At 37.4% G+C, this 24,683-nt stretch overlaps 1 protein-coding gene across 2 annotated transcripts in view; it reads right to left on the minus strand.

Moving 5' to 3' along the window:
* Positions 1 to 591: 591 nt before the first annotated feature.
* PLPPR4 (phospholipid phosphatase related 4) overlaps positions 592 to 24,683 on the minus strand; it is a 28,852-nt gene continuing 4,760 nt past the window's right edge. The window contains exons 2-7 of one of the 2 annotated variants that reach the window (XM_058842478.1): positions 15,595 to 15,780; positions 10,986 to 11,115; positions 9,101 to 9,296; positions 5,775 to 5,832; positions 4,302 to 4,475; positions 592 to 2,336 (exon numbers count right to left, since the gene is read on the minus strand). In XM_058842478.1, the coding sequence (XP_058698461.1) occupies positions 999 to 2,336; positions 4,302 to 4,475; positions 5,775 to 5,832; positions 9,101 to 9,296; positions 10,986 to 11,115; positions 15,595 to 15,780 (2,082 nt within the window). In that variant the 3' untranslated portion in view covers positions 592 to 998. The remainder of the gene's footprint in view (positions 2,337 to 4,301; positions 4,476 to 5,774; positions 5,833 to 9,100; positions 9,297 to 10,985; positions 11,116 to 15,594; positions 15,781 to 24,683) is intronic. The other variant, XM_058842479.1, reaches the window with a different exon arrangement.

Here is a 24,683-nt window from a genome sequence, read left to right on the forward strand (position 1 = left end):
GCTGGTCAGGAAAGTTGCCATCTATTTTTATTTACTCATGGCTCACCTTTCACATTTGCACATCTTGCAATTATTGGTGTCCTGCCTATTATTTGTTGAAAAACTAATAGAAAAATTGAAGGGTTGCTGAAGGACAGAAGAAGAAGTTTAAAAATGTAAAATCTGAATGACTTGTAGTACTTGATAAGACCCCTTAAAAAACGTAATTTAAAACATTCTACAAGTTAGCCCACTAAGAAGCAGCCTCTTCATTAGTAGCACCTGTTCTTAAACAAAAGTTGAGCAGTAGCAGCAAAACTATTCAAAATAGATAGTCATTCCATTCTAATGGAATGTCACCCACACATTTTTTGTTGCAGTAGACATCTTAAAGAACTACACAAAACCTTTGCAATCTTTGAATGTGACAGATCCACTATAACAAAGCTGTAAATATTTCCTACGCTAAATGAATGCAGCCAGCATCATCATAGTATTAGCAATATTACTTGTAAAGTAACTGCACATCAATATGTCATGTTTGCAGAATCTAATAATTATGCAATTTTTTAAAACATGTAAAGTTATCATCAGCACCATCCTGTATTAAAGATTTGGTGCAAATTCTGCCAAGATGAATATATACCACTGATACAACCTTTGCTGTGAAAAAGTCAGTAAATTTTGGACACAAATATAAAATAAAAGGTTGGCACATTCAGGAAATACAGTGTCTGTGTTCAAGACCATTCTTTTAATTGACATCATCACCCTCAGATATATGTTTTGAATCTGAAGAAACAAGTTGCATGAAAATGCTTCACATTAGTTCTGGCATTGTGCTTTTCCCCCCACCACATGCTGTTCACAGGCTCATGCACATTGCACATCAGCAATGCAGGGCTGCTGGTCAATATTTTGGCACATAAAGGTAAATATCAGCTCAAAACAAAGGGAGCAGAACCTGTGTCAAGATGTGTTTACTTTGTGGTGGTATGGACCAGTTGATATGTCTCCTCTTAATCCTTGTATGCTCGTGTGGGGGATGTGCCTTTATAGAAGATGTTTCTGGTGTTCTCTGGACTGCTCCCTCTCTCAGGGATTAAAATGATGTTACCTTTTCTTCGAAGTGTTGAGTCCCGGCTAGAAGAAATGGACAGAGTCTCTGAGCCAATCTCACTTCCTTCCACTGGTGTGACTCTTATCGTAGTGATTCCATGATGGTGATGCTCAGCGTTATCTATGTTGCTTCTTTTCCTGTCACCTGACCCATAACTGTCTTTTAAGGAGTCACAGCTCTCAGAGTCTCTGTTAAGATCATTTAGCTCGTATGTTTGACGAAGAGTGACTTTTTCAGGACCTTTCCATTTCCATGACCCACTTCCTTCACCTTCTGATGGCATCTGAATTACAGGTCTGTTATTTTCTGGATGGGCCTCAACTCTAACAATGCTGCTTGGCTCATGGTCTGTCAAGGTTTTATATCTGATGGCTCCTGTACAGGTCACTGTGCTTCCCTCTGAACTCTTTGGACTGCCCTGAAGCACCCCTTGCTGCTTAGACATGGCTATTACCTGCATGATTCTTGGCTGGCTATTACTCCTGCATGCAACACTCTTCTCAGCAGCTTTCAGCCATTTAGCTCTAGCTGAACTAGTTTTAGGTGATGAGTTCACGTTCTCCTGAGTCTCTTCAGGAATGTGTACTAGCTGAGATGAGCCAGGACGGGACTGAATAGAGACCCTTGGCCCACCAGTAAGACCTGAGTTGTTACAACCTGGTACACTGCCAGGTTGGATTTTCAGGTATTGGGTAGTTGGGCCATGATGATCACCATTTACACCCACTCTGGAAGGTTCTGAGCTTGACCTCATTTCGATAGCCCTTGGTGGTGACTGGCCAGATTCAGTCTCTATTACCTGCAGTGACAACTTTCGACTTTCATTCTTGTTCTTCCACTGGGACAGCAGCTGTTTGGAACGGGCAGAATCCATTGATGCGTGTATTGTTGCATTTCGTCTTGCTGGATCTTCCAAGGATGGTGTGTTGACTCTTGGCAAAGTGTTGCTGAAAGTAACCATGTTCTCCTTTCCCATTGGGCTTCGTGGTGTTATTATTTCTACATCAGCATTTGCTCTCTTGAGATTGGTCAGAGAGCCCGAATCTCTGTGGTTTCTATTCAGGATACCTTCTGTACGGTGAGAGACAATGCCATCGCTGCTGCCGCCGTTTTTACCTGGCAGGATTCTGCTGGCATCTTGACTGAGGTCTGTCAATGACCTTAGAGGTTCTCTGTGAAAATTTTGGTGAAACACATTCTCGTCACTTGGTAAGAAGTTCCCCACAGCATACAGGCCCTGATATTTGGACAGAAGCATCAACACTCGGTTAAGAAAGTTGTAAAGGACACATTTTAAGGTACTTTCATTGCATTATTTTGCTTTTAAATAGAATTCAGTGACATAATTACTTCAGCTAAACTGATGATATGCTTACTTGCCTTTCCTCACTAGTATAGCCTCAGTCCAAGTCCTCAGTCTGATACCTCTATGTATGTATGAAGTAGTCTCACTAGGATAACTAAAGCATACTATTCATGGCAATAAACAGTCATGAGCTTTCTTCTTTTTACCGAGGAACAGATACAGCCACAGAAATAATGTCTTGTTAGATAAATAGCAAAATAGATGTTTGTAGTCTCTTAGGCAAGACTATTTTACAACTATACTACCATCTACTCTGATTTACTGAACCTTGTTACAGCTAGAGCTGTTCTCAGCTGTTAGCAGATTCTGCCCTTTCTGCTGCACAATAACCATTTAATACAATATCTACATCATAGAAAAATTTATCAACTTTAAATCAATTGCTTTCCAAACTGTGCAGAACTTTAATAAGATTTAGTTATAAAACATTTTCCTAATTAGTAGACTTGCTGTAAAATGCTGTCATTTTGAAAAGACTCCACTGAGGTCGTTCTGTGAGAGGGTCAAATATCTGACTTGATCACTTGAGTTACTTGTTCTTTACACTCCTTTCAGAATTATTTGTAATTTTACACCCCTCCCCATCCTCCTGCTGGTGCATAGTTTTGAGGGCAGATTTACTGAGCACTGGCTATCCAGGACACCGTACTCTCTGCTGCATGATGTCACACAACAGTATATGATGACCTTACAAAGCATACTTTTTTGGGTATTTCAGACATGGGGACAACACCTCCATTTAGGTAAATCTACAACAGGGAATAATTTGAAATAATATTCTCAACAGAGTGCCTTTCTGCTCACAGTGCAATCATAGAAGCTAACTTTAGTAGCTCATGGGGTTTCTGTTATTACCCTGTCTGCTGTTTCTTCTGCCATTGTGAAAGCCATTTTTCCCTGGTCACCTCTGCAGACCATCTGCAGATATCTTAGATTATGTTATCACAGAAAAATGGGGTCAGGAAATTAACTAATTTTGGTATTATACTAAAATTCGTCATTGACTTCTTGGGGGTAAAATCATGCCACTGGCTGTTAAGACTCTTCTGTTCACCTGCCCACACTCAAGCAGAAGCTTGATTGTCAGCAGAAGCTCTGATTGCTCCCAGGCACCTGTGCTGGTCTCTGAACATTCCTGCTGGAGAAATACTGAGAGCAGCGAGCAAAAGCAAGTGCTTGATGAGCTTCCTCCTGACAGGTACAATCAGGCCTGACCTACATGCTTCCTTACAGGACCCTTCCAAGGTGCTCCATCTCTTCTGACACAGTAGAAAGCAAAAGCATAGGAATAACCTGATTTGACCACCCTTTTTCCCCTGCATGGTTTCCCTAAGGACTTCAAAGAATCACAAGTGTGTAATATTGCCTTAAATTTTTTGCAGTTTCAGCAATTCACTCAGCTGAATTGCTCATACCAATTCAATAACTTTTTGAGATCATAAAGTGAACACTGTCAGTATCAACTCAGGTCAGCAACAAATACCAATTAATCAAATATTTTTCTTGTGCTATGCTTTTAAGTGTGGATTAGAAGAGATGAGAATATATAAGTGTTTAATGAAGCACATAAAGTTAGAATTGTTTCTGTATACAATGCCAGATGATTATATTCCACTTTATGCACTGTTATGGAACTTCACATTGAAGTACTTGTTTGCTTTTTCCTCTTTGCTTTTAAAGTCATTATCCCTAATTCATCATCTTCAACACATATTGACTTTATTTATACCTATGACATGTGAGCATGATGAAAAGTTTTCATAAAAATAACCAGTACTCTTATTCCAGCCTTATAAGTTTAATTTGCTAAAACTTAACCATGACTATTATATTTACCAAATAGAGAGCAATTCCTCCTCCTATGAGAAAGCCACAGTAAACATCAACTGGGTGATTCTTATACTGGGTGATACGAGTCAGACCGCATATAATTCCACAGATGATAAAGGCGAAAACCAAGAGTGGTTTAAGAAGTTTTGAGGAGTCTGTTAATGTAGAATTGAAGTACATCTTGAAAAAGAAAGAAATAAAGAAGCAATTGAAGAAACTTAAATATACCTAAGAGGATTTTAATTTCTCACATTCAGTGTTTCTTTTTTATATAGACCACTAGTACACAGTAATATTACAAGTAATCTATTTAATTTTACTTTACAGCCCTATTAAAATTTGCTCACTTACTGCAGAAAGATCTGAAATCACAAGGAATGGATTTCCAAAAACATAGGCAGTGTTGTTTATTGACATCAATTAGGATAAGTATTTTATGCCTCAATACTGTTCCAAATTAGCACCTAAATGTTCTATAAATGTGACTAAGGAGCCACCGCTTGTGAAATGCAGCAGCCAGATGTCATGCCAGATGAAGGCAATAACCTCTTCCTACAAAAGCTACCACCAGATGCTTTAGAGAGCCATTTCTCTACTGAGGGCCATAATATCAGGGAGGTCACAAAAATTAAGTGGAGGTGGTTCATTAGTGTTATTCCAAATTCTGGCCTTTTTCTAGGCAGAATAAATACTGGCAAGCTCTCAGTACATGCACAATACAATTATCTAATGCCATTAACTGGTCGTTACTGTTGTTCTCCTCTGATTTTTACAGCATGAGTGATGGATTTACTTTTTAAACTTCAAGTAAGTTGTCTATAGTACAAACATTGCAGGCCATACTGAAGAAATATTACTGCTCGGAAGTGCAAAATCAGCTGTGATTGCTGCAGCATGTCCCACAATTCTCTGCTAGTGACTGATGGGTTTTATTCACTTGCTTTGCAGTAACACCTTGAAGGCCTCTGGGAGGGATTGTGCCATTTCATCCATGCTGCAAATCTCTGGAGGTGAAACCAAACTACATCACATCAATGCATGGCCCTTAATGCCTCAGATTTAAAAGCAGCAAATCAAGTGAAGACAGCAACAAAGAAAAGGCAGCATACATAACAGTTAATTTGACTGGTAAGTTAAAATACCACTCTGTAAGACAGATAAGCATTTTATATGAGGATGATATGTGGCATCAAATATACTTTAACATAATACTTTTTTTTTGCTTCTTAACAAAGGATATGAAACAGTTGAATATTTTCCTGATTCTTTAACAGCTGAAATAAAACCAGCTTTATTAGTAATTTTATTTTGCTTTCAAATTGGTAGGATAAAAACATCCATCCATCCATCCATCCATCCATCCATCCATCCATCCATCCATCCATGATATCCAGGCAACACATAATTTTACAATATACAGCAAATTACTTTTTGACTTTTGTCTTGTATAAATGAAACTGAACAGAGTTGGTTACTCACCGAAATGTACACTGCTGCAAAGGCTGCCAGGGTGGCATGCTGAGAGGGGAATGACTTTCTGCCAAGGAAGGACACTCAAATTATACTTCTCAGTTCAAATGCACAGTGCTAGTGCTCATTGAAAAAAACACTGGGTGGTACAGCCATCTTATACTTCCTAAGCAACATGTGATCTATCGGTAACATTTGTCATCAGGTGACATTTTTCTCAGAGAGAGGCAAACTACATCTTTATTTGCTATGTCTATAGGTTTATTTAAAAAAAAATAATTCAGCACTTTACATCCTGACAGAAGCTAATGGAGCACAACAACATAGGGAAGTTATTTTAAGAATTACTGGGCCCCTTCTTGATGGCCAGAGAAAGACAATAAATGAAAACATGTCCAAACTCTGAGATAGTAGGCAATATCAGGTCTGCTCTTGAAATTGCTGAGGGCCTTCTACTCCCTCTGAAAATCTGGAGACTTGAATGATGTGGACTGGGTCTTGAGTTACAAACTTCGAATATGAAATTTAAAAGTGACAGCTCAGTTTCTACTTCTCTGACAAGAAAAGGAGGTTTTGTGCAAGCAGGTGCTACATAGAACCATCACATGAGGCTCTTTAACATTTTAGTATTATTCTAGACCCATTTCAATTCTCTAAAAACAACTAAAGAAAAGTGATGTGAATGCAAAAGAGGTTTTTACATAGTAGAGAGAAAAAAAGCTAGGTTTGAATTCAGTAATACCTGTTCCACAGTGGACATCTAGATCACAGAAACCCTAAAAAAGTCTGTGACCTCTGAGCTCTAGGAATGAGTCAGATACAGTGAGGATTTCTCTCTTTACAATGGTATAGATATGTAATGTAACATACTGCATGTCTTAGTGAAGAAGGGATTGTCTACCTTGTAGTCACAACAGCAAGTTTCACCTGAGAAAGCTCAGCTTGGGATAAATACTTAAACTGTAATTCGGCTTCATAGATGGGTTTTGTCACTCTGAGCTCCACATACAGCCAATTTCCTAGCAACACCTGAGTGAGCTAGTTTAAAATAGCGGAGACTGAAACACGGTCCTTTAACTTTAGACAGACATTTGTTCTGCAAAGCAGAAGAGTCTAAATTTCTTTCCTACGCATTTTGCCTTGTCTGTTCTACATAATTAATTGGCAGTTAAAAATGTGCATGTAGTTCAGTGTGAATGCCATGCTGCTGACCTGAATTTGCGCCTATGGTGCCAGCAGGTTCATGACCCTGGCCAAGATGAAATATACATGGTTTCTTTTGCATTTCTAAAGACAGATCTAAATCCTTCTTTATCTTATTTTATTTTTGACCTCCCTGAACAAATCTTTCACAAATAGTATTCCCGTGGAACAAGCTCAGGGTCGAGGACAAGGAATAAAGACATGAAAAAAAGGTAAATGTTTATAATGGCTAATCAACTCCATTACCCTGTGCAGGTTTTAATGAAGCATAAATCTGCTTAGAGTCTCTATGGAACTGATGTGTATATTTGAGTCTACGAACTTTTCTACCACTTAACCTTAATTTGATGGCATTTTTGTAGTATATAAGGTGTGTCACAATGGCACAGTCAATTTTCTCTTTGTTCTCTTTTCTATTCACATGATTTTCAGGGCAAACACAGACTAAATGCATTCTCTGTACTCTCTAATGGTGTCACTGCTTTTGTTCCTCTGTTATCTTTTAATCTAAAATGAAAATAACTCCAGCTAAAAATATGTAGCCTTTTTGTATGGCTCTTTATTGAAAAGGTGAACAAAGGTCTCAAAGAAAAAATGTCCTGAACTCCTATGACAGTGTATCACTCTAAATGCTCATGCATGAGGATGTGTAGAGAGGGAACAACAAGAGAGTCCCACTGAGAGAGAGAGTCATACGGAGTCAGAACATCAGAGATGACAGAGGACAGAGACCTCACTGGAGAGCTGAACAAAAGTGACTGAAAAGGCTCTTTCAAGAAAGTAGAGGAAAAGATGGACAATAGGAACCACTGGATATTTGGGGATGTTGCAGAAAAATGATTTAATATAATCAGTTGGATAATTATGTGCTCCTCTCTATACTTTTCATACAGGAGTCCAAAGGCAAATTTCTGGATCCAAAGTTTCTGGGAAGTACCCAGAATGCCATTAACAAAACCAGAAAAAGTTCCTTCCAAACTGAAATTACTGAAGTCAAATTAAGCTTCTGTACTGTAGAAGCTACACCATAGCTTCTGTATAGGTGACTGAAGAAAGTAACAAATGTTACTGAATAACCAGTAGCAAGTCCTGCTTTGCTGTGGTAAAGTTGAGACTGGCATAAGGAAATAACAACATAATAAAGGAAAAATGCAATAAAATTGAATTAAAGAGAAATTGTGGGTGGTGCCAGAATATTATAGATTGCCAAATCCATCCTCTATGATGAGAATAACTTTGAGATATCAATATATGGCTGTTTTTTCTAGAGAAACAGAAACACCCCAAACCTGATTGCTTAGTCTTAATATGTTACAACTAATTTCATTGGTCTTTTAGAAGTGATGGTATTTAAAATTAGGAGCAATTGGTGGTTTTGGAATGGCTACAGGCAGTCAATTCAAAGCAGTAGATATCATATTTGAGATAACGAAATGAATGAGATGTAATTGTGAAAATGCTTCTGCCTGCTTCTATGTAATTGTGTCCTGATTTCCTGGGACACCATGCAGCTGCAAGACACTGCTTGCAAGCATCAGGCTTCACTGGCAATATCCCAGTAACAGCAAATGGTTATGGGGAAAGAGATAAAAAACCTGTCAGAAGTACCATGCAAGAAAAGACAGGTTTGGGAACACACAGCTTTATACTGTTGTGGTATTTCCTCTAAAAATAGATTCTTTTCAATGTTGCTAATATAAAAAAATTAATCACAGAAACAGAAAACAAACTTGTCCAGCAACTCCCAAACACCTGAACTGTAATGTATGTTATACAGAGGTCTCAGACCAAGCACTTAGGAGACTTCCTCCCCTGTCTGTTACAGGGAACTTACCCACATATCACTTCAAAAAGCAGTAGAAGCTATATATAGTGACAACTGTATAGGAAATTGCCTCCTTTGAAGGGGCAGAACAGCTGCTAATGACTGTGCTTTGGAACCTGACAAAGTTTTCCAAAGCTCACTGCTAGACTAATATCTTAATGGAGAAAATTGAACATCACTAAAAAGATGTTTATGTATTCACCTTTAACTCAGACTTTAACTATGAAAAAAAATCTTGAAATTGGAACAGAAAATAAAAGAAGAAAATAAATGCTTAAAAATGTACACAATGAAGAACAGAACCAACCTTCCAGCGTTGATGATATTGAGATCAGCTCCTGAGCAAATATCTTCCACAACATATGAATTCTCTGAGCAAGATACATTTAAAGATGTATAGTTAGGCTTGCAAACAGTCAGGAAATATGGTGCCTGATATCCTGTTGATAGCTGTATAATATCAGTAACAAGAGCAGTTGCACAAAGACCAAACACATGAACACCTAGGAAAGAAATCAACAGAGCTTGTTAATTTTATTATATGCAATAATTAGGTTGATTAATCATGCAAGCTACGTTCAACAGAGCTCTGATGGCTTTTGTTATTGGACTTGAGAGAATTTAAATGCAGAATAAGAGAATTTAAGTGCAGACCAAAAGCTTATTGCAAAGTTGAATTCTTTAATATAGAAATTTTGGTAGTTTATGCTTGTTTTCTTCCTATTGATACTTAAAGTTTTGTTTTAATGCCTTGATGTCTTCCAAAACTGGAGCTGCTTCAGCATGGAAAGAAGTTTTCTGAATTGACTAAATAGTAGCCAGCTTTGAGGAGAACATATGTGCTTATCCATTCCTTGGAGTTTCTGACTGGAAGACAGACTTTTAGTAGCATGGACAACTGCCCATTAGATCATTGCTCTGAAGACCTGTTCTCTTTTTGCCACCACGGAATCACCAGCTGGTGATAACTTTGGCTACCTTCACCCCTCTGTTGTTTCTTGAGTATTGCGTCCTTGTCACTAATCCAAATATTTAAGTCTATTTCATAAGGGATCAATGCTTCTGACTGATTAATAATGCCAAATTCACAAGGCAATTGAAGTAATGCCATTGCTTTACTGAACATTTTCAACTGCTCTTCTCCTAAAGATTTACCTATAATTCCCTACTTTTATTCATGGAGATAAATTTATTTTTCATGTTAAAATTGAAAGAATGCTAAAGCCATTAAAATATGAAAATACTTCAAATTCAGAGTGGGAATTGGGGATGAAATTCATGTGTCCTTGAGCTTGTTTTTTTGGTGATGGAATACCAAACAGGAGAAGAAGTGAATGTGGAGGTATGTTTACAGTCCTCTTGCTCATGGTGTAATCTACAAACCCTCTGCTTACTTCCTCCCTGCTGCTCTTATGAAGCTTTACTGGTCACAGATTGCATAACCTCACTTGTCACTACCTCCCTGTTTGCCAGACTACCAAAACCCAGGGAATGGTTGTCCTACCAGGTTTTCAATCTGCTGCCTTGCTGGTTGTCTTTGCCTAGGCTGCCTTGTCTAATGAAAAATTTCTGAAAAGAAGAAATCTTTTCTTTAGCCACTCCTTGGGAGAGGAAATTAACAGTAAGAAGGGGATCAAAGTCCAGCTGCCTTTCAAAGTAGAGTTTTCCACAAATGACAATTAAAACAAAGTAAAATGAAAGAATTCAACATGTTCCTCTATCATTTAAGTTGCCAGATTCTAGCCCTTTTTGAGAGGCAGATAAACACATTCCAGAAAAAGAATGTCAAACCTACTGAGAGTTTCTGACAAGTTTTCACTGTCATGCTGAATACTGTGACAGGTGGGTTGACTCCTTATGATGCACTGAAGACAGGCATGGGAAGCTATACACTGAAATAATTAAGAAGCAGCCAGCTCGAGGTAGGCAGGGAAGGAAAAACAAATTACTCTTCTAGAAATACTGACAGTAGTACAGGAGAGGAAAGGGAAAATGGAGAGTATAGATGCAACATTACTGAGTATGGGCCTGCTTTGTAGCAGTCTGAGTTTCTTCTCACATTTTCTAGCAGAAAATCTGTGCTACTGACAGTTCTGCACTGTTCTGAAAGCTGTTTCAGAGAAGCAAACCTGCATGGTGAAAACTGAGTATATGTGGAAAGTTCTTTTTTGTGAGTAACAATTAAAACCCACCAACAAATCTGACAGCTCTTCTAAGAAAAGAATTGAAGTTGCATCCTCCTGCATTAATATTGGCCTCTGTTCCAATCCCATTTCTTCTTTTGGACAGGCAACAGTAGAGAATTCCTTCTCCTATCATTATCTGCAATGACAAAGGAACCATTAAATTGAATGTAGCACTTACTCAGAAGATCCTGATTGAATTTAAAGGGCTGTAATATAACTGTAACACAACCAATGTCATTCACTGACATGCACTCAACTTTAAAAGATTTATATCAATATGTAAACATAAATGCAACTTAGCCTGAATGAGGGCAGGCAAGAAAATGGTTCTGAAATTAAATGCAAATGGCATACAGTATACAGTGCTCAGTGGTATCCAGGCCTTGATCTACAGCTGAAACTTGATGCTTCTACAATAATAAAACAGTAATTATAAAATATCACCTCTAGAATAATCCAGAGCCACTGCAATATCTTAGTGCTCCTGAAGTGGTTTTAGCATTTAGTCTTGGCCACAAGCCTAGCAATCCTGAGCAGCTTCCAATTATGTGACAGCCTGTTCTGTATTTGTTTAATTTGGCTTGGGTTTTAACCAGATCCACAGCAGCAGAAAAAGTTCTGTCCTTATGGTCCCTCGCAACATACCAAGCAAAACAGATTATGACCAAAACCCTAGACAAGAGTTTATGAAAGGAAGAATATCAATAAAAAATTGCACCACTTGCTGGAAAATCCAGACACATTTATACATTTGTAGTCTCAGATTTTATTCTTTTCCTTGTTCAATAATGCAACTATTTGGAATTCTGTACAGGGTTTATACAGAGTTCAGAGTAAGGGTTGGATTGAAATATTGCAATTAATGAGGCAGTTCTCACCAGCAAAAGAGGATTCACTCTGTCTATCCACAGCAGCATTGAAAATGAATCCATGCAATTCACAAAGATACAATGCAATGAGATGCCAAAGCATCTGAATTATGCTGAATCTGCTGTAATTACCAGTGGTGGTTGTCTATACTTATATCTCCACCCTAGGAAAAGGGAGGTAAAGTGGAAAAGCTTAGTCTAACTCTTTATTACCTAAAGTTTTAATAAACTGAAATTTCTTGACCAGGAAGATTGAAGTAGTGAAGGTTCTCCCATGACATAGAAAAGCCAGTGGTAAGGATTATTTAAGGAATTCTAATTAGCTGAGAGCTATGGCCACTACTATCTGTCCACATTTGATCAATTTATTGCTGAAGCTTCCCAGAGAAACCAAGTATTCCAAAATTAAAACTCAGAAAAACTCCAATAGTTTTTAGCCAAGTTCTAGGGAATTTCTGGTACAGGGAAAACACCAGACGGATTAGCTTGTGTGATAGAGCAAAAAACGACAAGGCCTATGTCAAAGAAAATTCAGAGGCTGGTGTTTCCACATAAAAAAAACCTCCCAGAGTAGAGAGGGCAGTAGGAGTGAAACTTCCAGCAGTGAATTTCTCTCCTTGAGAATTGATTTCCCAAATCAATGTGATCTAATGTCCTAGCGATCTCTGTTGGAAAGGACAGTGCTACCTCTAAGCAGGTTTTTATTCAGTGGCTGATAAGAGCTTGAACCTTCACTGATACGATTAAATTACATGTCCTAACATTTCTGAATGAGCAACTTGAGAGAAGATCTATCAGAGGATCAGATTCAGAGTTCTTTGAAGCAAATTGAAATCATGCTGTAATTCAGGTATATCTATGTTCCAGACCTAAAATATCCATCTTGATAATTTCTTCAGGTCCAGGTGTTCCACACTGAAGTCCCCTGCAGTTTTTGAATAAATACATAAAATTTCATCTAAAACACAAGCAATGAGACATATGTCAATAATACAAGTAGGTATTTTCTGTAACCCTTCAGGGCTACAGAACAGACCTGTTTAAATGCATTTGTTACTTAGTAATAATGAGAAAAAAAGCACAGAGAAAAACCAAAATGCAGAGCCTCAAAGCCAAACAGATCCTTGTGTAATGATGGCTTTGGAAAATAAGTCATAAAATGTTAGATTTTTTTTTAATAAAATATTAGTCTAAAGTGAGTAGATTTGTATATGTTCTTCAGTCTTGAGAAAATTATTATACCAACAAAAATAACAGAAAAAAATTCTATTCTAGCATTTATATAAGGTTTAAAAGAGGGATTGACGCTAGAATTTACTTGTCTTCTTCCCATGCTCGCTCTTTCTTTCTCTTTCTTTCTTTCTTTCTTTCTTTCTTTCTTTCTTTCTTTCTTTCTTTCTTTCTTTCTTTCTTTCTTTCTTTCTTTCTTTCTTTCTTTCTTTCTTTCTTTCTTTCTTTCTTTCTTTCTTTCTTTCTTTCTTTCTTTCTTTCTTTCTTTCTTTCTTTCTTTCTTTCTTTCTCTTTCTTTCTCTTTCTTTCTTTCTTTTTCTTCTTATATATACTCTTTGGAAGTATTTCAAATGTGGCTTAATCACACTTGTCTTTTATTGAGTCTTGATGACCTTCTGTCTCATACTGTAGTAAGTCCCTGAAGTGTGGACAGAGGCCAGGATATTCAACGTTACTGGAGATCCTCAATTCCTCACATAGCTCATTCTTTCTTTCCTATCTTTCATAGGTTTCATAAAGTGTGCAATCTATTGAAATGTTCATGAAAACTAACTTACAAAATGCTAAACTCTACAATATGACAATGGCACAATTACAATCTTTATACACTGAGCTTCACCGGCATATTTTTCCAAAGAAAAAGGGAAGGATTGAACAAAAATGTCCCCTAGTTCCTTACTTCCAAAGTGGTATTGAATAATAAGGAGTCAATGCCTTTTGTGCTTTCACTGAAGGAGTTTGAGTATTTTGCACTGTCACTGCCCAGCCTCTAACTAACACAGGCATCACATTCATGCTCAAACAAATACAAATGAACTACACCTTCTTAAGGCTTGCAGCTTTTAGCCAGTTGCACTTTGAAGCTTTGGGATTTACTTTCTTTATCAAACTTTCTATTTTATAGGCATGCTCAAGTATGGATTTGAGTTCCACACATGGCATGCTTCTGGTTAATTTTCTGTACTACTAGTAGAAAGATTCAAGCAAAATAACATTCTCTATTGCAAAATTTCCTGCAATGCTGAAAGAATTGAGTTATAATCAAAGCCCTTAACAAACGCTATATAATGAAAGAAGCATCTTTTATCCTGATTTAAGGAGTTTGATATTATCTAGGCTTAATAAAAACTCTCTGAAGTAAAAGCCAGGTTTTACCACCTACTGTGGCCCAAGTGAGCCTCAATAGATTCCTTTGATAGCTGTTTCAGAAAAATCAAATTTTTTGTCAGCAGAAACACTTAGGAAACCCAGCCAAACCCCAGGACTAACATTTTGTTTTTATTATGGTATTTGGTGTTCGCAGCAATCATTTGCACCAGGATCACTGATAGTCTTAGTTCCCAGTTTCTAAATGTATAATTTTTAGCCTGCTGGTTGTGCAAAATCCTTCAGAAATGGTTTCTAAAGCAACGAAAACCAAATGCAGCTTTAAGAACTGTTAAAAAAAAAAAAGTTTTTAAAATGGTTAAAAAAAAAAGGACAAATGAAGAAAAAACATTCTGGAAAGCAAAGAGAGAACAGCACTTGATAATTTTTATACAGGCATCATATTTTATAGATTTTATAATGGTAAATTGGATAGTATTATGAAATGAATTATCTGGTTGAAGTTAAGGGAATTAAGAGGAGCTGGAAGCAGGGTTATATTTGCAGCTGGCTTTCGAGAAGTGCCTAACAGATGTGTAGTCATTGCTGTCAGGGGGAGAAAAGATCGTTTCAAAAGGGTGATCATGTTTTTTAAGTGCATAGAATCATCCACTCAAGGTGAATTTCTCTGTCCACTTGCAGACAAATGGCAAGTTTGTCTGGCAAATGGAGAAAGAGTGTTGTGAGCATAGTGCTCCTATCTGAACTCCTAAAATCAGAAAAAATGAATTCTCTCCTATGTATAGATGTATGATAATTTCTTTTCTGTAATATAGTGACCCAGCTGCTCATTCTGACAGGATATTTCTGTTCTGTTGAAATCATCTCCTCCTTTGGGTGAATGATTAAACCAGCCCACTTTTGCCTGCTCTTAATGACTAACTTGCAATTTAGAGGTGTTTCAGTGCTATTTGGGAAAATGTAATTGAGTTCACTGACAAGATTGATACCCCGTGTCTCTGAATGAAGCCAGTTCTAACAAAAGTGGCAAGGCTGTGAAAGGCTTGCATTTAAAAAAAAAAACAACTTTCATTTTTGATGTATCTGAGAGTATGGAGATGCCCTGTCTGTAAAAGTTCAAATATTTGTACAACATAACAGAATGATTCAAACTATTCTCATCCAACTGTAGATGCTGTTTCTTAGCATTAAAGAAAGATACCATCAAGACAATGAGAGTAGATGAAGTGCTACAAGGAATGTTCTAAGGAGTGTATCTCCTTTTGTTACAGAAGAATGAAATATGGATTTAAAATCCTAAGGAAACTAGCCTGGTTGACACTCTACAGCCTAACTGAAACCAAAGGAGTTTTTTATACTAACTGAAATTCTGTTCAAATTCTTTATTAACAGTAGCACTTCAAACTTACCGTAATTGATGGTCCAGCAAAAACCAGACTAAGCAACATCAAGAAGGGAACAGACTCTTGTGTAGGTTCAATATATGGCATACTCAGACTCTTGTCATAGCAATTAAATCCAGAGTGAACTGGCTTGAAGACATCAGTAAGTTCAAGAAAATAGAGGCTAACAACAGAAGATGCCAATATGGGCAACTAGAAGAAAAGAAAGCAACAAATTACTGTTTGGAAATGAAATAGCAATGCTTTTGCAAAGACAACATAGTGTGTTAATAAATCTCTTTGATGTTTGCTGTTTATATCTAACTGCTCCTTGTCATGCCTATTTTACTATCTCTAAATAATTAATTCTCTAGAGATACGATACTGTTCACATGGTATCAATAATCCTGCTGCATACCAAGCTAGTCAAAACACCCAGCCCAATCTTTAGCACATATAATTTAGCCTTTTCATCTATGAATCATTAATATAAAAACTTTGATTTAATTTTTTTAAGGAAAGTATCAGAACTGCAGTCTCCCATGTGAGGCCTCAGCACTCTGCTGTTCTTCAATCACCCTTTTTGGTCCTTTAGCAACTCTCTGTCATGTATGACAGTCTTTACATCAAAGTCATTTTGAATTAAGTTTCAAAGTAATAGTTAATGAAAACCAGTATCCAGTTCTTCCTTAGAATCTATATACGTGATAATGCACATCCATTTTGCAATTCTATCAAAAAAGCAATTAACTTTGGCAAGACTCAGTCTGTTTAGAACTTTCATGACTATGGTTCACAATTCTTTTAGCCTCTAGCTATTTAGTTATCTAACCCTTTGCAATTACTTCCACTAATCTATTAAGAGCAGAGTTGGCCTTTCTGGGAGCCCAAATTCACCTCTCACCATGAGCTCCTTAAAGCACAGGATCAAACACTAAATATCTGTGGAAGGAAGTAATTTAAGAGAAGCTATAGCAAAAGGGCATTTAAAGCTATTGGTTTATCAGTGAACAATAAGAGCAGCCCCGCTCCCAAGATGGGCATTGGAGCATTCAGAGGTGACCAGCAGGATGTGATACTCTGCATCCTCCTTAGTAAACACTCAGAAACAAACAACTGGTTGCTCTTTTCCAGAGTCCTCCAGGAACAAGGCAATATGAGAACAGCTTGCTGCTCCTCCACTGAGTTGCAGAGTCCTTCCTGCTCTCTGTCCTGCAGTGAGGGATCCTGTGGGTAACAGCAACTGAGAGCAGGAGAAACAGCGACTGTCCTAAAAGAATTATGGGCATACTTAAATTATATCATCCTTGCAATGCTCAGTTCACATTTACAAAAACATCTGATTGTTTAAAATCAATGTAATTAATCCCATTCTACAATGCAATATAAAATGGGATCCATATGTATTTTGGGAAAATGATAAATAAAATCTACTCTACATGGCAGAGGGACAATGGTTTCTTGCATAAACAGGCAATTTTCTGATTTTTAAGTATTGAGCTTATAAAACTCAGGTTTTTGTGTATAAAATGTAGCTCTGGATGATTAAAGAAGGAGGGTTCTGGCTATATTTAATCAAAATTTCTTTTAATATGACTTTTTGTTTAAAAAGAACAGCTTGTCTTTGATGTGCTGATTTGAAAATGGTGAGTTTTCAAAGTGTTCCAAGCAAAATCTGAAGAGGGTGATGAATAGAAGAATGTTGCTTATCTGGTTATATCTGTGTTCAAGTTGATTGCATTGTAAGGTCACATAGTATAGGGGCTGTGATTGTGTACAAAGGGAGAAAATGTGGATTGGCATCCTTAAGTGCTGTGAGCATTACAGAAATAAGATTAGGCATTTAGGAAGTTGCTTCAGTAAATAGTGTGCATATGTATATTAAATATATGTATAACCCAAACACATCCATATTTGCACTTACATATTATACCATCCATTGATATTATGTACAACAGATAACATACACAGTATGTAATATATATTATGTGAATACAAAATAGATAACAATTATATGATCTGACAGAAATATGTATGGAATAATTACATACAATGTCATTAAATTAAGTCCTGCTTCTTGCCCATCACAGGAAGAAGACCAGTTCTTTAGCAGGATGCATTCTATAATACATATTTTTTATATACATATATAAATATATAATCCTCACTTCATGCTGAATGCAGCCTGACTGACCATAATGCAAGCATACATGATTAGTCAACATAGGCTAGACTGCTTCCAGTCATTATAGATGTGCAGGATGAAATAGGACTTCCCTGAACTCTCCATACTCTGGAAATACTTGAGATTAATAATTTAGATTAAACTTCAGAGTACAGAACTGGGTGCTCTTCTCTCAACATCTTCCTGCGCAGAGACCCTGCTGGTTGGGGTTAGGAGCCTCTGGGCCCAAAGGCTGCCACAGTGGACCCTGTCCTGGTGTGCAGAGAGCTTGCACTGACTCTGTGCTGCTCTTGCTAGGACATTGAAATTCTGTACAGCATTCGAAATCTCAACTTCCCTTCTGCACTACATTTAACTCTTAAAACATTTGCAATGAATGACTTAGTCAGGGGCCATGTCCCATTGGGCAAAGCACCTTACAACAGGACACAAACTTATTCCATTGGGCTAAATGTACAAAATAAGCAGATGCCTATTGTCTCTTCTTTTGAGAAATTATGCCCCTTTACCAGGATGTCCCCAAAGGTTAATTTCCCAGAAAGGAAACACAGAACAGGACCACTCATGGAACACCTTGCATTCAGAGTTTAATCTTCAGTATTTTTCCATCTCTCCAATACCAGGAAGGGAAAGTCTCTCCTTGAACAATAGCTTGTGCATTAACCACAAGGCAAACTCTACTTGGATCACAATATTTTTAGGCAGGCAACTGTTTTAAATGGCAGTATTCAACTATCAAAAATAGTCAATAGTTGAAGTGGTATTATTGTGGAACGGTAAAATAAAAGGTAGTGAATAACTTTTTCTTTAAATTCCTGTATGTAAACTTTAACTCTTTTATTAGTTAAAAAAATCAAGGAATTTTAGGAATTGCATTTTAGTGTCTTATGACTTCAGTACAGGACTCCCATATTATTTCTGATGGTAATTATCTATTCTGCTAAAGAAAATATATAATTCTAAAGGATTATGAATCTCTAGCATAGCTGCTTACGGTACTAATGAGTAGGTCTGTAGTCAATTTGCTGTACACAGATGTCAGATCCCAAAGGACATTTCTCTTCCCATCTTTTTAAAAATACAAATATAAAATGTGTCTTCTAAAAGTCTAACATTTCTAAAAAAGAAAAGGCAAATGTTTCTTAAGTCTTCTATATAGTATAACTGGCTATTTAATATATGAATATTTATGGAGTGTTCTGCTTAAGGCAGCAGCATTCTGTAATTATAGACTTCGGCGCCCAACACCTTGAAAATGTCAAATATAATTAGGTGGTAGAATGTGTATTGTTTTAATTACAAAATGAAATAGGAATTTTCCTGTGCCTAATTAGAATAATAAAACCCCCAATGTCAATTCTTGACTAATCCTGACTAATAAGTCTTTATACTCTTAGTTCCTTGGGTGGATAATGGAGAAAGATGCCTGTTTAGCTTTTAATTTAGACCTGTAAATTTAAAGCTTGACCCAAATGGTAAAACCCTGTTTGGCTTAGAGTCTTAAAGTCAGAAGGTTAATCAGCGCAGCTACTGAAAAAGTTTGATTTGTGGTCTATTTTAACATTTAACAAACTATTTAACATAGTTTTAAAGTGAGATTTTTTGGTTTTTCCCTCCTTGCTGTTTTCTTAAACTGTAAGTTAAAAGCCCTCATTAAACCACAGAACTTTGCTATTAATAATAATTAACTTTATCAATATTTTAAAACTTTTGCTGTATTGAGTCCAAGTATCAGAAAAGATGTTCTCTGTTCCCAAGGGTTCAACCCAGAGATGTTGTAAGGAGAAAACTTCCTGTGTTACATAGTGCAGGACAAACCAAAGCAGCATTCAGCAGCACAACAACTTCTCTGAGCTGATGATGCATGTAACAAATCCTCCTTTGGGCCAAGAGCCACAGGACAGCCCCCACAATGATAGATCACAGAATCTGAAAGAAAAGATGGCTGGCAGAGGAGTTCAGAGGTGGAGGATCACAGTTCTCCAGGCTGTTCATCTCTTCTGTGGATCATGCTGTGATTGCTCTGGGCATCACTTTGGGGTGCTTCTGGTTTACTTGCAAGGATTAAGATTGTCCAGGATGCACAGTGCAGGCACAATTTGCTACAGATCATATGACACAGCCTATGCACGGAAGCCATGCTGGTCCTGCCCAAAACTCAGAAGTTGGTTACTGCTTAACCTCTGGACCCAAAATTGCTGGGGCACCCCCAAGTACATGGAAATGCTTCAGTTAAAACCTTTCTAAGATTAGATTTCCATGACTTTGAATGTATGTAACAAGGAACCTGTAGAGCTATAGCCCACTAAATACAGTATCATCACTCCTACTAACAAGCTACAGGTTTTGTATTGAGTTTGTGAGGACTCGGGACTGAGGCTCATCAAACAGGCTTTGTCCTTAAACCTTAGAAATCAGGCTATGGCTAATTTGTCATATTTTCATATCTTTATATGCTACATCTCTGCATGATTTTTGTATTTATATCTAGCAGTAACAAGTAGTTATTTAGTATAAAATGAACTGGAGTGTAGTGCATCCTAAATCCTTTCTCAGGAGCAGTACAACGTTGATGGGGATTCTTCCTCACTTTGGGAACTACTTTGTTTCATTTTTATGTTTGCTAATGCACGTTTACACCTTCCTCTCTCTTGATTTGTCTTTCCACATTACATCCCTATCTCCTATATGTGGCATGGCTCACATATGTTTGATTCTTGTTTTTGACCTCTCTGTTACCCTTCAGTTTTGCCAGTTGCAGTTCTGCATTTCTTTATCTGACCATTGGGTCAGTTGTTTATAACCTTGAGCTCTCCAGTACCAGTACATGCCCCATCTCCTACCCTACACTTCCAACTCCACCAGATTGCACTCTCTGTAATGCAGGACTACAGGTCTGGTGTGATGGCAGCGGTCTTGCAAATGGGTCAGTGCAAGGTCAAGGCTTAGTAGGGAAGTCTCATTGGAGTGGATAGAACCTGGGAATACCTGGCTTCTATAAATTCTCTAAAACTGTACACTGCTAGTTTTGTATTTTACTCTTATATACATCAACATTTAACTAAGTAAAAAGTCCCTATTTATCTTCAGGAAAATAACATCTTAAAATTCATGGGCTTTGTGTGAATTCAGACCTGGAATGTCACATACTCAGATACCTGAACCTGTTTTGTAGGTTGCAGTTATGTGACTTTTGCTTTGCTAAACTGCACTGTCTGGGCATTCTCACTTATTCTCTCCCAGATCCTGTGGTGATGTTGCCTGTATAAGAGGTAGGCAGAAAACAGAGAAGCAGCATGGATGTAGCTTTCAGAGAAAGTCAAGACATAGTTTGCCAGATGCAGACTGAAGATGGTATGACTAGCCCAGCTGCCAAAAGAAAGGGTTATGGGATGCCTGATACACTGGTGAGATATTTTTTATTTTGTAAATAATTTTTAGACTTGGTTGTTCTGCAACCCTTCCACAGCAAGCAAGGGGTTCCTGAGCATTTGAGCTGCCTCCTGATGTTTCTCTTGTTTTCTGGGAATTGGGAATCTTTGCAAGCAATAAAGTAAATAAACAGGATTGCCTCAAAGAGATAGCAAATTAATGCCATTGCTTTCCCAGCATGAAAAAAATATCAGCCAAGTCTTTGAGAGAAGGATGGTCTAATTAGTAACTATGTTTAGTTCCCATGACAAGGCTGTGGCATTGTGGAAGATTCTATTATATTTATCATAAATGTCAATCCTTGTGCCAAGGAATTCATGGTCTGAATGACAAGGCATAACAGATGGATGAGAAAAGAAAGAGGGCTGTAGTGGTTGGAGGAGACAAGGTGTTGCTTAGCCAGCTACTAACAGCAACTGCAGCTTTCAACCCTCCCTGGCTGCTGTCCTGTTGTACTTTCTGTGAGATTCACAATGGACAGGAGGAGAGAATGGAAAGAGGATAATTTCTCTTATCCTGACAGGGGTGAATACTGAGGTCATTACTGTGATTGAACAGCTTCCAGAATAGGTCAGTATTAAGAAGTGGCACCAGCTAAATTCTGCCATTTTCTCATTTTTGAGAACCCATGACTCTGAAGAGAGAGGACTAAGCATGGGATGCCTATAGAGCAGGGGACTGGCTTGACAGAAAAGTGAGATTTGTAGATTTACTTTTATATTCTAAACTTAATTCTTAAATGTCTCAGGCTTTTTAAAGAAGACATTCAGTCTTTTCAGAAATTTAATGCTTCCATCTGTATAAAGGCTTTTTGCTTTTCTGCCTGAACTTGAGTTTCTGCTGCTCCTTGTCCCTTTTCTGGATGAAGGTTTCATCTGACCCAAAGCTATAAGGAATTAGTCTTTTCTCTAAAGTAGCTGTGCCTCACTTCTATGGAAGTTATGTACAGATACATGCTATAATGGTCTTTCTTCTCCAGGACTTAATGCTATTCGATTTAATTTCAACCTGAAGCTGAATTTCGAATCCCAGATGTCTTTGAAATCTATTATAATTACCATTTTAGAAAATTAAGTTATCTATATTTCCAGCATTTGTTTTAGAATTTGTTTTGTGACTGCCAGCTATAGTCTAGCTTTGGAAATACAACAGTTATCTTGCAACTCTTCAAATGTCTTATCTTTTACCAGATCTTAATAGAAAGGTCTCAGTATGTGTAAGACCAAAAACAGAGCTGATATATCAGTGATACAATTCCTATTTATTTCAGAAATCTCAGTCATGCTGAATGCACAGTAACCCTAAAAGTGTTTTTTTATTTTTCTGTTTTTATAAATATATGTGAAGCAACAATTACACAGGGAGAAACCAACAAAATAAAAATTGTTTAACAAAAAATATTTTGGGGAAGGAATAATCTATAAATACTTTACAAATTTTCTATATTATATATTTTATATATATATTATATTAAATGTGTGTGTTTAAATTCTCAGGCAGAAGTTTAAAACACAAAAACACCAGTAATGCATTTTCTTCAGTGTGACTTCAAACATAATTGATGAGTCCTTATCTTAATTATTATTGTTTGATTACATCAATTATAATAACAATCAATTAAAAATTTATTGTTGTAATCAATTAATAACTACATACAATGAGATTTAGGATATTACAGGTACTGTTGATTACAAAATTTATTTTATGCTCTTGCTGCAATGTTATGGTAAATCAAGAACAGCAGCACTTCAACAAAAGGCAGTGCCATGAAATTTCAGCTAGACATTTTTTCAAAAACCCAGTCTCTAAGGGACAAAGCTGCCAGTCCCTACACAATGCTACAATTTATTGTACTCTCTAAAGCATGCTGATTTCCATGCATACAAAAAAATATTTAATCCTGTAGGTGCCAGCCCTTCTCCAGCGGCTTCCTCCCATGCTGTTCAGCCACTTCTGAACTCCCTACAAACTGAACTTTTAAGTGACAGGATCATCAGACAAGATACCATGTTTGTAATAGCTCAGCTCCTGTGCATGTTAAGGTTCCATAATATGCTGGTTTTTATTAACTTTGGCTCCAGGGTAATAGATTTTTAACAACTATAAAAGAAGATCACAGATGGTAGGATAATAAATTTTTGGAAGAGGTAGTAATTTGGAAAAATGTATCTCCATTAATATCTGACATAGTCAGGCTTTCTTTTACTGCTGGAAGTATTAGGTCAAGAGGATGTTGCTGGACTGAAAAGGAAGCAGGGCCTTCTTTCACTGAGAACTACTCAAACTCCACACTTGCCAAGCACACAGCCAAAACCAGAAGGGACATCTAGCTTGTGATATTTGCATTTGTTTTCCAAAGACAGCCTTGGCACAGGTATGACACTTCCCTTTTCATTCCTCTTTTATGGTCATCTCCTGCCAAAAGCTGGTATTGTTTAGACTGTACAGCTCTTCCATAAGCACAGAAGTGATGGGAGGGATGCAACATTGATGACTTGGCCCATGAATTATACAGCTGCTCTGAATGCATAGCAGCCTCCTCAGGTCTCGGATAGCCCCCTAATTTTGGGGATATTGGTTTGTAATGCAGCTTTATAAACACAACTGACATCTATCCTCTGAGAGTCAGCCACATGTCTGGGTCAGCTCAATGAGCACAGAGCTAAGTGTATTTCTCCTCTCACACATGGTTGACTCTTTTGAGAGAAAAAGACATATTTAGAATATATTATGCTACTTTGACAGTAGCAAAGGGATAATTTTATCTTCTGCCATTGGGGATCTTTGCTGGGTGCAGCCCCCAGTTAATTTAACAGAAGGCCAATCTAGAGAGCTATATGACTATACTGTGCCTCCAAGGCACAGCATTAGGGTTTAACTCTTACATTAGATCCAAACATCCAATTCTTAGGAAGAAAGATTTATTCCTACCTCCTGTTCTCTCTCTTATTCTAATCACTGCACTCCCCTGATTTTTTTTGTCTTTTGCAGTCACACCTATACATGACTTGAAGGTCATTGTAATTTAAATATTGTGGGTCATGCATGGCTGAACAGCTGAAAAGCATTCCAGATGTGATTCAGAAGTGCTACTGAGTATCAAATGATGTTTCAAGCCCAGCTCTCTCAGTGTAAGTTAGAAACAAAAGGAGGAAAAGCATCTGTTAATGAGACACTTGCCCCTTGCACTTATTACAGTTGGGTTTCGTGACCTCCTGAGTTCTGAAGCCTGGAGTTCTGCAATGATAACAGATCTTTGTGCTTTCTGCTGGCGAGAATTCCAACTCCTTTGGGGAACAAGGAAAGTAAGTGGTCTTCTACTACTAGAAGAAGTATTTCCAAACTGATTAAGGCCTGGCTGAACTCTGGAAAATGTAGAAAAAGAAGTTGTACCCATGTACATTCGTAACACAGAGTCTGGAAGACAACATAAGGAAGAAAATTTAACTGCACAAGGACAGCATCTAGAATATCTCCAGTTTTAATCCCTGGAAGTTAC

Source organism: Poecile atricapillus, chromosome 7 (genome assembly GCF_030490865.1).
Source record: "Poecile atricapillus isolate bPoeAtr1 chromosome 7, bPoeAtr1.hap1, whole genome shotgun sequence".
Taxonomy (NCBI): domain Eukaryota; kingdom Metazoa; phylum Chordata; class Aves; order Passeriformes; family Paridae; genus Poecile; species Poecile atricapillus.